The sequence below is a fragment of the Myotis davidii genome, unplaced genomic scaffold (assembly GCF_000327345.1).
Source record: "Myotis davidii unplaced genomic scaffold, ASM32734v1 scaffold142, whole genome shotgun sequence".
NCBI classification, from domain to species: domain Eukaryota; kingdom Metazoa; phylum Chordata; class Mammalia; order Chiroptera; family Vespertilionidae; genus Myotis; species Myotis davidii.
In genome coordinates, this window is record NW_006294400.1 from 2106902 (window position 1) to 2121057 (window position 14156).

A 14156-nucleotide genomic window follows, 5' to 3' on the forward strand; every position below is an offset into this window, starting at 1 on the left:
AGGCGTGAAAGTTATATTTAGTAGCGTCCCTTGTAGGGAAGAACACTGTGAGTCCTGCAAGTAGTGTCTCCCATAAAAAAGCAAGTTAAAACTCCCCAATTGTGGCTGGTTGCATGAAAAACCCAACACTACAGGGATCCCAGAATGCTGAGCATACCTTCTCCTCAATTTTATTTCATTTCATCAAATCCTATTTTGGGGAACCAATCACACTTACCACCCCAAAATTGTGCCCTGTTCATAAATGGTTCTATTCGTCTCAATCCACGAAGAGGGATTTTGTGGTTTCCATTAACCTCAACATCTTGGACTGGGATTTAGAGAATATGCTTTTATTAATTCCTCTTTATTTCACTCTCTCCAAAACGGCTATATCTGGAAAAACTTTGCAATCTTACTGGAAACCAGATTGTTTTTAGGCCGGTGAGGGAAACCAATAGTCAATATCTGAAAATGTGAGGTTAAAAGGAGGAGCAGAAACTAAACCTGTAGATTTCAATAGGAAAAATATTGACTCTGTGTCATTTAAAGGCTTCACAAATGAGTCTACTATACCCCAAACCCTAAGATGATCTTAAGAAGCAGGGTCCCGTGGTAGTTAAGGCCAGCTACACACCAGCTGCTGCCCAACCTCAGGTGAGTGTCTTCATCTTACTGAGTCCCAGGCATCTGTAAATGGCACTGTTGGAACCTACTGCCCAGGGCTGCAGTGGATTATAGAAAATGAAGCTCACAGAGCAACTGACAGAATCCTCACCCCTCCTCTCTCCCAAGGGCTCTAGGGGTCTGGGTGGGCTCGGAGGTAGTTAATTTAAAAGTTGTATGGGTAATAGGACAGTCTCCCCTGAGGAAAACCTGTTACCCTTTTGAAAAATAATGAAGACTAACCGTCAATGCTCCTGGACCTGGCCGTCTATTCTCCTCAGCCCTGTACACTCCCTGAGCAGAGGAGGACGGTGTATCACGCATGCCCGCACCCACCTTCCAGGAAGTGGCACAGCAGGTGACAGGGCAGGTTTTCTTTAGGACGAAAGTGTCATCACAGTCAGGAGCACACCGGGTTGGGTCCCACAGGCCTGGCTTTGAATCCCACCCACCGCTGACCAGCTATGTGAATCAAAGCCAGTTTATCCACCTCTCCCTGCCTTAGTTTCCTCATCTATAAACTAGGGGTAAAACAACAGTCCACACCTCATGGGGCTTTGTGAGGACTAAGTCAGATAATGTCTGTGAAGATGCAAAAAATGAGCCTGGTATATAGTAAGCACTAATCATGGGTGTGGATATGTGTAAACGTATCATTCAGTCACCAAAATTTATTGAGCACTTCAATTATACATGTATTCATTCATTCATTCAACAAATGTTTATTGAGTGCTCACCATGTACCTGTATACACACATGCGTGTGCATACACACAGTATACATGTATGCGTGTGTGTGCACAAATGTGTATATACAGGGAGAGCAGAGAAGAAAGGAGTTTTACTGTAGGTGGAGTGTAAATTGTAAATAGAAACAGAATTCTGATTCCTCTAGTTGCCAAACAGCCCATTCCTGGCTTCAGGTTTTATCACTTTCCTGTCATGCCCACTGCATCGCCCCAAACACGTGCTCAAACAAGGGTCCTTGTTTAATCCAAAACTGCCCCAAATACATTCATTGGTGGTGCTGGCAGTGATGATGCAGTAACTTTATTTAAACCTATATTGGCACCATCAGAAAAATTTAAAAGGCACCCACAAGTCTGCTTTTCAGAACCAGAGATCAAAATAGGAAAACTTTCTAAAGGCTTATAAGAAATGAGCTAGTTCCTGTGAATTTCTAGCTGATTACATAGGATCATTTCAAAAGCCCAGCTCCACTCTAAGGGCCCTGTGAGCTCAGGACACTGAGCATGGCCAGTTAGTCACAGGACCAGGTGTTACACACTGGATGTGGTGGCATCCCCAGGCCACAGATGACACCCACTCCCCTGCGTGCCTCTGTTACGTTACTGAACTTGGATAGAAAACTCCCAAACCCCCGGGGAAAGGCCCAGCCCAGGACACTCTCAGACCACCAGTCCTCACAGCCATTTCCTCCTGAGGAAGGTAAATAATAGCACAGGCCAGTTGGAATCAGTTCTGTCTGACTTCATTCCGGAATGTGTGACTTATTTATAATCAGCGGCGGCTTTTCTGGGGAAAGGTCTGATCTCTTCGTGCACCAACATGGAATGTGGCACTTGCTAACACTGGACCGAGCAGCTATTTGTTTTTCTTTGAAGAGAAAGACTTCAGAAACATATTGGTCCTCAGGACTGACTGCCTCCCAAATCTCACGCCCGGCGTGGCCAGGGCCTCAGGAGTGCTAATAATGGGGGTATTCATGGAGCCCTACAGCTTTGCTGCTCATGACTCAGCTGGAGCCTGGCAGCTTTGCTGCCCCCACTGTCAGATTCTCGCAGTCTCCGTACCTGTGGAGTGGCGGAGGTGACCAACACACTAGCCATCAGACCATTCCTCCTGTACATAGTCTCCAGGCCACAGGGAGCTTCAGGGCAGCCTCTGTTGGTGACATAACCCGTCAGGAGAAGTCCTGCAAGGCAAAGGAGCTCATAAAAACCAGCCCTCAAAGACAACTAGACCCCACCCCTGGGGAAAAGGTGTGACAGATTTGAGCGGATGACCCCAGAGACCTTTAAAGAAAGATTATAAGCTGGTGGCCTTTAGGCTAAATGTGGCCCACAGATGTATTTTGTTGGGCTTGCACAGGTTTTAATATTTTTTAAATTAACCACCAATGTTTAAAACTGGAACGGTTTCATGCAGAATCCTGGATTTCTGACATTTCTTGAAACTAGGAATACCTGGCAGTACCGGGCCCACATCCCTGCCTGACAACCAGCAGCTGTGCTGAGCAGTGGTGGCCCACATGGCCCTTGCAGGCACTAGAGTTTGTGATCTTTGTTTTAAAGTGGAGGCAGGGGAAGAAGACAAACGGATTCTGCTGTGTCTGCCTGTGTACCAGACCATGTCAGCAGCAATAATGTGGAGAGCAGCTAATTTTGCACAGCACTTGCCTGGTGCCATGCGTTTTACACACCTCAGCTCATCTAGCCCTCACTGCAGTCCTCGGGCAGGCCCTACAATTACACCCACAGTGCACAGAGGAATCGGAAGCACAGGGAGCTAATGTGACTCACACTTTGGTGCCTCAGCTCATGCTGTCCCCCATCCCGTCAGTATTCAAGATCCTACTCAGCTGTCATTTCGTCTGGTTATCATGCCTGGCCCACCCAAAGCAACATCAGTTGCTTTATACCAATGTGTGTGTACACAATTCTAGCACAGCATTTATCACATCACCAAACATCACAGAACTGTAGCCACACCAGCTTTTTTGCAGGAAAGTGGCAAGGAGAGTAGGAAGAATGTAATGGGGGGGGGGGGGGGGGAGGTAAAGGTTCTAGCTGGAAGCCAACTGCAATTTCCCAGGCAACAGATGAGGAGGGTCCTCTGAGCTAAGTTTGTAGCAGTGAAGTCAGAGGGAAGGAGACAAACCAAGAGGCAGTAAGAGCAGAAATTCAATAGAAATTGATGAGGGCAGGAGGGAGCACAAGCCGAGGATGAATGGTTTCTGGCTGGAGGTACCAGAAGGATGATGGTGAAGGGACAGAGGTACGGGAAAAGATGATGAATTTAATTTAGGACATGCTGAGTCTGTGGTGCCAAGGACATAATCAGTCCTGGTAAGCAAGATCAAGCCCAAAAGGTCACTGGAAAAGATGGAAAACAAGGAGGTACAAGTCTGATCTTGACTGTCTGTGTACCCATTATGCTTCCGGCAGCCTGAGCTAGAAAGACAGACAGAGCTTGTTTCCGATCTCACTCCTGTATGTCTCGCCACTGACGAAAACAGACTAATTTATGGGCAACAATTCTCAGACAAGTGATATTTCACATGCTAAGAAAAAAACAGAACCAAACAGAATGGAAGATCCTTTCCAGGGCCCAGAGAAACCTCCACCCATCCACCTTCAGTCCCTGAGGCCTGGCCAACCCCCAACTCCTGGCCAAGAACCAGACTCCCAACAAGGAGGTTAGCCCGGCTCAGCCCCTCCCTAAGAACGCCTTCCCAACCCCACAGGTGGGTCCCTGACAATGGGAGCCAAGCCTCCCAGGCCGGACTAACTGAACCACAGTGGCCACCTCATTCTCCTGGGAACTCAGAACCCGGAGATGCCAATCTCTGCTGGTTAACCAAACAGAGGTGCTGTGCCCTTGGGAGCAGATGTTGGCCAAATCCTGCTGGGTGCAGGGACAGTCGGTCAGAAGGAGATGCACAGAGAGAAGCTCAAGAGACAGCCGTGTCTGAAAGGGGAGGAGAGCACGGGGCCTGGTTCCCACTGCTTTGTAACAAATGCCTCTTTATCAGTGTCAGACAGATTTCCAAAGACCTTTAACCAAGGCTATTTCCTAAACCCCAAAGTCACACAGGGGCCCACATCAATGGGGAAGATACATGCCACCATCCATCCATCTACTCACTGAGCTCAGGCGTCACGCAGGCACACTCACGCTAGGAGTTCCTAACCGTTATGTGCCTTGGACCCTTTTGACTGGTGAAGCCTCGAGACCCTTTCTCACATAAATGTTTTTAAATGCGTAAAATTATACAGGAAACGGATTACACAGGATTTCTCAGGAAACCAATTATATAAAAGTACAGTCATTAAATTATTTTTAAGACAATTGCGATGCAGTAAGAAAATAAATTTTATTTATTTATTATTGCATTAAAGAACAAGATCTATTGGTGGATCTGGAAACTACCATAATTTCAAAGCAGTATAAGCACAGGCATTCTAAGATACCCACAGCTAATACTTGATAGGAAAATATTTGTGATTTTTTTAATATTCATTTTATTTTTTTTGTTTTATTGCTTAAAGTATTACAAAGAGTATTACATATGTCTCCTCCCCCCTCCCCACATTCCCCCAACCTACCCTACCCCCCAGTGTCTTATGTCCATTGGTTATGCTTATATGCATGCATACAAGTCCTTTGGTTGATCTCTTACACCCCCTTCCCGCCCCCTAACCCTCCCCAGCCTTCCTGCTGTAGTTTGACAGTCTGTTCGATGCTGCTCTGCCTCTGTATCTATTTTTGTTCATCAGTTTATAATGGTCTTTATTATCCATAAATGAGTGAAATCATGTGGTATTTTTCTTTCATTGACTGGCTTATTTCACTTAGCATAATGCTCTCCAGTTCCATCCATACTGTTGCAAATGGTAAGAATTCCTTCTTTTTTACAGCAGCATAGTATTCCATTGTGTAGATGTACCACAGTTTTCTAATCCATTCATCTGCTGATGGGCACTTAGGCTGTTTCCATCTTCGCTATGGTAAATTAAGCTGCTATGAACATAGGGATGCATATGTCCTTTCTGATTGGTGTTTCTGGTTTCTTGGGATATATTCCTAGAAGTGGGATCACTGGGTCAAATGGGAGTTCCATTTTTAACTTTTTAAGGAAACTCCATACCGTCTTCCATAGTGGCTGCACCAGTCTGCATTCCCACCAGCAGTGCACGAGTGTTCCCTTTTCTCCACATCCTCTCCAGCACTTGTTTGTTGATTTGTTGATGATAGCCATTCTGACAGGTATGAGAGGATACCTCATTGTTGTTTTGATTTGCATCTCTCGGATGATTAGTGACTTTGAGCATGTTTTCATATGTCTCTTGGCTTTCTAAATGTCCTCTTTTGAAAAGTGTCTATTTAGGTCCTTTGCCCATTTTTTGATTGGATTGTTTATCTTCTTTTTGTTAAGTTGTATGAGTCCCCTATAAATGTTGGAGATTAAACCCTTATCGGTGATAACATTGGCGAATACGTTCTCCCATGCAGTGGGCTTTCTTGTTTTGTTGATGGTTTCTTTTGCTGTGCAGAAGCTTTTTATTTTGATGTAGTCCCATTTGTTTATTTTCTCTTTAGTTTCCAATGTCCTAGGAGCTGTATCAGTGAAGAAATTGCTTCGGCATATGTCTGAGATTTTGTTGTCTTTGGATTCCTCTAGTATTTTTATGGTTTCCCGTCTTACATTTAAGTCCTTTATCCATTTTGAGTTTATTTTTGTGTATGGTGTAAGTTGGTGGTCTAGTTTCATTTTTTTACATGTATCTGTCCAATTTTCCCAGCACCATTTATTAAAGAGACTGTCTTGACTCCATTGCATGCTCTTGCCTCCTTTGTCAAATATTAATTGAGCATATTGGTTCGGGTCGATTTCTGGATTCTCTATTCTATTCCATTGATCTATATGTCTGTTTTTGTGTCAGTACCAGGCAGTTTTGAGAACCATGGCTTTGTAATACAGCTTGATATCAGGTATTGAGATCCCACCTACTATGTTCTTCTTTCTCGGGATCGCTGCGGCTATTCGGGGTCTTTTTTTATTCCAGATGAATTTTTGGAGAGTTCGTTCCAGGTCTGTGAAATATGCTATTGGTATTTTAATGGGAAGTGCATTGAATTTATAGATTGCTTTGGGTAGTACAGACATTTTAATGGTGTTGATTCTACCAATCCATGAACATGGTATGTTCTTCCATCTGTTTATGTCTTCTTCCATCTCTTTTTTCAATGTCCTGTAGTTTTCTGAGTAGAGGTCTTTTATCTCTTTAGTTTATTCCTAGGCATCTTAATTTTTTTGGTGCAATGGTAAATGGGATTGCTTTTTTAGTCTCTCTTTCTGTAAGTTCACTATTGGTGTATAGAAATGCCATAGATTTCTAGGCATTAATTTTGTATCCTGCTACATTGCCAAATTCATTTATCAAGTTTAATAGTTTTTTGACAGAGTCTTTAGGGTTTTTTATGTACAATATCATGTCATCTGCAAATAAGGACAGTTTTACTTCTTCTTTTCCAATTTGGATGCCTTCTATTTCTTCTTCTTGTCTAATTGCAATGGATAATACTTCCAGTACTATGTTGAACAGGAGTGGTATGAGTGGGCATCCCTGTCTTGTTCCAGTTCTTAAGGGAAATGGTTTTAGTTTTCATTGAGTATGATGTTGGCTGTGGGTTTGTCATATATGGCTTTTATTATGTTGAGATATGATCCCTCTATTTCCACTTTGCTGAGCATAGCTTTTGACCATTGAGTATGATGTTGGCTGTGGGTTTGTCATATATGGCTTTTATTATGTTGAAGTATGATCCTTCTATTCCCACCTTGCTGAGAGTTTTTATCAAAAATGGGTGTTGGATATTTGTGATTTTTATTGGTGACAAAGTCCCAGATACTGTCAATATTACTGTGATTCACTGTTAGTAACTGAAAGAAATGTTATACCTCAGTTAGAAGTTTGTAAAAATAAAGATGCCATTTTCCCCCATTCAAATTCAGAGATGCCTGGTCGAGAAACCCTGTTCCAGGCACTGAGACCATGAAGTGAGCAAACCCTGCTCCCATAGACTTCACATTCCAGGATGGGAGTGAGAAAATACCGTGAACAAGAAGATAATTTCTGATCATGAGAAATGTCTTGAAGAAACACAATGGAGGGAATACAGTATTGCCAGGGTGGTCCAGGAAGAACTCTCTGCAGATGTGGTCCTTGAACTGAAACTTAGGAAGGAGTCAGCCACAGGAAAAGGACTGTTCTTTGCAGAGGGCACAGCAAATGCAAAGGCCCTGGGATGCACATTAGCATAGAAGCTTTGTGATGGAGGCAGATGGCCATGACTGGAGCTTAGAGAGTGGGAGGCGGTGGACAGACAGGCCGGGGCCAAGGCCTGGAGGGCCTTGCAGGCCACGGTGGGGAGTTGGGATTTATTTGGAGTACACTAGAGGGTGCTGAGCAGGGGAATGACATGACCTGATCTGTTTTGAAGGTCACTGTAGCTACTGTGTGGAGAACTGGGTTGGAGAGCCACAAAAAACAGGACCAGTGAAGCCAGTGGTGGGTAAGGGACGGTGATGACAAGACTGCTGGCCACAGGGACCAGGGATGGATCTGAGAGGAGGTCTGGAGGTGACACAGACAAGACTTGTTAATGGACTGCATGTGAGGGAAAAGGAAGAGAGAATGACTTGGGGCCGTTATAACTGGGTAGATGTTGACCTAAAAGCCTCATCAGCAGTGTGCTCATCGTTCACTGAACAGCCCCAAGTCATCCTCTACTGAGACAGCTGGTGGACCAGTTCCGAGGGCCCGGAGTCCAAGATGACACAGCCCTGTGCTCCAGGGTCCTGCGGTGCAGGTTGGGGAGAAAGTCCTGCAAGGTCACATTACAGGTTCACCTTGTGGGGAGGGGGGTGTCAAGGAAGACATCACTCTGAGAAGAGCCATTGAGTTGGGTCTTAAAGGACCAGTGAGAGTATTTCAAGGAAGGAGCGGAGAACAGGAGGGCAGTGTGAGCAGGTGTGGAAGTACGCAGGTGTGTGATGCCAGTGTGCCAGGAGCACCGGGAATCCTCCCCCTTCTCCCTTTATCTCAACCCCGTGCCCACCCTAGACGAACATGGGCACTGGGGGCACAGCAGCAAACAAGCCAGGCACAGTCTGTTCGACAGGCGGCCCCGACACATCTGTGCAGCACACATGGCAAAGTTTTTCCTAAGCCCTGAGCTGTGCAGTCTGATCATTGCTGTCATCCTTTCTAGCGAAGGATGTATATGCATTTTTTTTTTAAAAAATTTTTTTTCCAGATGAGGAAACTGGCACTCAGAGAGAAATTATACTGTCACTTAGGGTTACGGTTTGACATGCCGCATTGACTGTGCTCCATGCCACACTGGCCTAAAAGTAAGAGCACCAGCTTTTTTAGTTGGGCCATTTTAATCTGTACACACCAAAATCCTATTTTCTACTCTCCCTCTGCCTCTCTCACCTCTCTCTCTCTCTCACCTCTCTCTCTCTCACCTCTCTCTCTCTCTCACCTCTCTCTCTCTCACCTCTCTATCTCTCTCTCTCTCTCTCTCTCTCTCACACACACACACACACACACACACACACACACACACTCCGGCTGCTAATGCCTCCCTGGAAACCAAAACACAGCAGGAGAAAAAGCGATTCTCATGATGTAACTCCGCAAGCACGTGGCAGTTGTAGCAGAACCACAGAACAATCCCACGTCTCTTGTTTCCCTATGACAGCGTCTGGTCTGGTGTGTGTGGGCTCCTGAGGAGGGGAAGGAAAATCCCATATGCAACATTGGTTTCCTTCCAAACTCAGAATTCTGCTTCAGCGTTTCAGGCTCAGGAAACCAAGAAAATAACATGAGACAGTCTGGTGCAGACCACTGTTGAGAAGGCAGAATAACCACTTTTTTTTAAGCTTATGGAGGCTGTTTCAAAGAAAATACACACATCCAGGAATGTTCAATTACAGGGGAGTGAGCTCTTCCAAATGTTCGGACAAGTATGAAAATGGACGCCAGGCCCAGCTCGGCGTGGGGCTGCTCTCCACCTTCCTGCATCTTGAACAGAGGCTGCAACAAAGACGAATAGGAAGGAAACAAAGCGGGATTCTGCCCACAACCCATCCACCAATATTTGGCCCACTGCAGGAGCAATAAGTGTACATACGTGTGTACACACACACACACACACACACACACACACACACACTCTGAACCACAGACACAGGACCAGATTTTGTGTTGCCAAAAGGTTTCCTTGGGGCCCACCCCTCTGGGGCTGGACCACCTGCCAGCACTCAGGAAGGCCGGCCTTGTGTGGCTGGCACTGCTGTTATCTCTACCTCCTCCTGACCCTCTCTAAGCTGGCCAAGCCTCTTTTCCTGGCAAGCAGCAGCGTCTGGCGGCTTTCACAGAGCGGCCTGGCCACGTAAGCACGTCAGACCTGCCATGCCATCACTCACTGCAGTGTCCGCCCACACCCTCCCCTGCTCCTTTCATACCATCCCACCAGATGTTCAACATCCCACCTCTCACCTCCTCACTGAGGGGCAGGGAATGGGGTGGGAGGCACCACTGTGTCCAAAAGGCCACTGCACCTCCATGGAGACAAAGCAGCAGCGTTTAGGAGTGAGGGCAGGGTTTAGAGATTGAAAATGGGCAGATACCATGAAAAGGGAATACAGATGGGGAAAAGGGAAGCACCTACATTAATGGAGCTGAGGTAGGGTCTACAGGTGACAGGCACTTACCAACACCCCCACCCCCAGCCCACACACTGTGCTCAAGCCCGAGAAGCAGGGATGAGTAAGGCCCATCTCGTCCTCAGAAACATCAAGTCCCCTGGGGATGCCTAACCTTTGCAGGTAGGAGGACTTCCTGAATTTTTACATAAAAGTAAAACATGTTAAAAGTATATAAACTGGGGGAAAAGGTCCAAAATAGAAAAGTGCCCCCTGCCACAGCCCCTGGGCCTGTGGCCAGGTTACATAGTTCACAATATGTAGGGCATCAGTTAAGCACACATCCCTGTATGTAGAAATACAAGGAGATATACAGACATATCAGTATATATGAAAATGCATTTTAGAGACCTTCCTTTTCAACACTGAAAGTAATTTAGTTCTCTTTTTTACATCTGTTGATTAAGAAAAACCCTTGAGCCTGGCCAGTGTGGCTCAGTGGTTGAGTATCGACCTATGAACCAGGAGATCATGGTTCAATTCTGGGCCAGGGCACATGCCAGGGTTGCAGGCTCGATCCCCAGCATGGGGCATGCAGGAGGCAGCCGGTCAATGATTCTTTCTCATCATGTTTCTCTCCTCTCTCCCTCTCCCTTCCTCTCTGAAATCAATGGAAATATTTTAATAAAAATAAAAAACCCTTGATAACAAAAAGCTATAATAAATGACCAACATCTTTAAATGAGTTTGTGGTTTAATGGTCACAGCACTATTTACATTCACTTGGAAAAGAGCGAGACGTACCTACAGCACCTATTCTTCTGTCTGTGGGCAGCTGGACTCGGAGGCCTTACCATAGCCTGCAGCTCAGGTTTGGTGAACTAAGAACAGGACAGCCATGGTACCACCTCTGAGTCAGGAAAAGGAGCCAGTGCCTCTGTGGCTTACAGAACAGATTCATCAGGATCTGAATTCTCACCTATCACTTACTCTGTGCCCTTGGCAAGTTTCTAGACCTGGCTCCGCCTCACCTGCCTCACCTTCCTCATCGGTAAAAATGGGGAGAATCGCAGTCCCTCCTCCCTCGCAGATGTTGAAGGGTTCATAGGATGATGCACGTGAGAGTGCTGGGGGCAGTGTCTCAATGAATGACAGTTGAGGCTAGTGCTAACCCCCTCACCTCCTCCTTCCCCGCCCCCCGGGGCGGGGCAGGCATAGGCATGCTCTCAGTACAAAACTACGAGAAACCAATTTGAAGTTAAGGCAACAGGAGAAATATGAGAAAGGGCTCTCAAAAGAAAACTAATGCTCTGATTGGCAGGATCATTTTAATGTAAACGCTTCACAAAGAGGCCGGCTAGCGCTTCCCCATGCCCCACGCGAACACACATGGCTACTCCTGAAACCACAGGTTCCTTGGCTCCAAACAAAGCTGCAGAAAACAGGTGGAGAGAGATGCCCACCTGCAGCCACTGGCTGGTAAGGAAGACCTGATTTTTCCATCGGAAGCAGAGGCAGATTTTTCCGTAGGAAAATGGGAGGCCTAGGGATACTGTGGGAGGGCTTGAAGAGAGCTTCAGGAAATGGGGGTAAGACAGAGAATGAAGAGATGAGGACTGTCCACCCCAGACACCCGGGACAGCTTTGGCATCGGATGGAAGAACACCATCTTGTCAGGGAAAGGCCGACTTGCAAAGGGGGAGAAGTTCCTGACTCCCCCGGGCCAGCTGGGCAGAAAAGGGAAGGCAAGAGACACAGGCAGGAGATGGGGACTGGGGTTTTCTGGGCACTCCTGTGCTGGTGACCAAGATCAACAGTAATTGATATAAATGTGAGGAGTCTGGCAGAAGGCTGACCAGGACTCCTTTTGATAGTCACAGGGTGAATATCTACATTTTATTACCTGCTGCTGACTCAATGGCCTAAAGCAAACTCCCCCAAGACCTGGCAATCTTACTGTTTGCTAAACGTTGCTATTGATATGTCTGTTTGCATTCCTAATCCTGGGCATGTTCTCAAGCACAATGAGCTGCATTAACAACACCAAATATTAACAGTGCAAGAGAAAGAGAGGACATCTGACAGAGCAAGCCTCAGAGAAGATGCAAGGGTGGGCTGGTTAGCTGCTTCCCCTGCCCCTGGAGAAAGAACGCTGTCACTACTCAGACCTGCCCTGGAGGAGGGCAGCCTGGGGAGGCAGGAGAAGCCGACTTTCACAAGAGTACCAGCCAGCTGGGCACCTGTAATGATACCCAGGGCTCGATGAAGTCTCCTGGAGGAGACGCTTTTAACATATGCGAAACAGAAGCACAAAAATGAGACCATAAATTTCATCCAATGAGGATCTGATGTGACCTTCTGGGCAGATGAGGAAACGGTGACAGATTGGGAGACTCATGAGACTCAACAATTGAATGCAGGGGGAATCCTGGAACAGGAAAAGAACGTTAGGGGGACACTGGTGACATATGAAAAAGGTCGACAGTTTAGTTCACAGTACTGCAACGATGTTAATTTGATAGCTGTACTGTGGTTTTGTAAGCTGGGTGAAGGGTATATGTGAATTTCTATTTATCTATCTGTAAGTGTAAAATTATTTCAAAATAAACAATTTAAAAATTTAAAAAGGGATTCTACACCCTTACATCCCACTCCACTCCCCACCCCCAACAGAATCTCTACAACCAGGCCTGTAAAGAGGGCTCGCCCTTTCCTGTACAAACCATTGTTGGAGAGTTACAGCTCTGGGGTGTGGAGGTTCAGGTATTTCACACGGGTGAACACGGGCCAAACATGCACTGTCTTGGTGGACAGAGGATGGGGACAGGAAATGATTTACTCCTTCTCTCCCTCCAAGTTCCTGCCACAGGCAGAAGACTTACTAGTAACTGGTCTGACTGGTAGCGGACTGCACACCTTTAGGAGCATCACTAAGTGCCAAAAGGTCACATACCTGTTAAAGGCCCTCTTTTCTCCCCATTTGCTGCTGTGAGATCCCGAGGGGAACAGGGCTCAGCCTTCTCTGACTCCCACATGGACCCCTAAGTGTGGCTGCCTGGCCTGCATGTCCCTGGACACTGCTGCTGGCCAGGGGTATACAGAGAAAATGACATTTTCACATCAAACTATAAAAATAGATTTTGGTTTCAAAACCATAAACTGGTCAATACATTCGCCTTCCCCTTTTCAAATTTTGTTAAAACGACCAAAGCAATAAAAAAAAAGAACAAGAAATCTGATGCAGTGTTAAAATACAAGGAAGGATGACATCAACAAACCAGAAAATGGAACTAGATTAAGGAAAAAGCCATGGGTGTTAGATATCTGGCCATAAAATCAACTGTTTCCTCTATCCAAACAATAAATGGCAAAAATGTACTGGCACAAGAGCCTACATATATATTTTTTAAGAAATGTACAAATTTCATTTGAGGCAAATTATGAAATTTTACTAGAACACCAAAAAAAAAGGAGTTTAAAATCAAAGGAGAGTTATTTCACTTCTCTTAATAAGGAACAATATTGTAAAGACATCAACTCTCCCCAGCTGATGCATGTATAAATGTAAGCTCATTCTAAATCCTAAGGGAATTCATTTGGCATTCAACACATTCATTTAAACTTCCATCTGGAAGAACAGTTAAAAGAACTCAGGGTTTTCAGAAAAGCAGCATGATGAGAAGGGGCATGTCCCACCAGGAGAGATGAATGGATTGGCAGGACAGAGCAGTCCACAACACAGGACCCAGGATACATGAGAATTAGTATCCAACCAAGACAGCATTTCAAACAGGGAGGAAGAATGCACTAGTCAATAAATGTTGGTGAAACAATCTACTATTCACTTGAGGGGGGCATTAGTTTAAAATTTTACCCCATCCTATCTACACTAATAAAAGAGAAACATGGTAATTGGTGTACGACCGCTACCCTTCCCATTGGCTAATCAGCAAGATAAGCAAATTAACTGACAGCCAAGATGGCGGCCGGCAGCCAGGCAGCTTGAAACTAACATGAGGCTTGCTTGCTTCAGTGACGGAGGAAACCAACGT

General features: G+C 45.7%; 1 protein-coding gene across 7 annotated transcripts in view; it reads right to left on the reverse strand.

Annotated features, from left to right (window-relative positions):
- Positions 1-14156, reverse strand: part of RALGPS1 (Ral GEF with PH domain and SH3 binding motif 1) — a 221240-nt gene that overhangs the window by 191421 nt on the left and 15663 nt on the right. For 6 of the 7 annotated variants that reach the window (XR_435916.2, XM_006768548.2, XM_006768544.2 and 3 more), the window contains exon 2: positions 2459-2580. Coding sequence is in view for 6 of the 7 variants with exons in the window: in XM_006768548.2 (XP_006768611.1) it covers positions 2459-2515 (57 nt within the window). In the remaining variant the exon portion in view is untranslated. Of the gene's footprint in view, positions 1-2458; positions 2581-9371; positions 9452-14156 lie in introns of those variants that run through there. The other variant, XM_006768545.2, reaches the window with a different exon arrangement.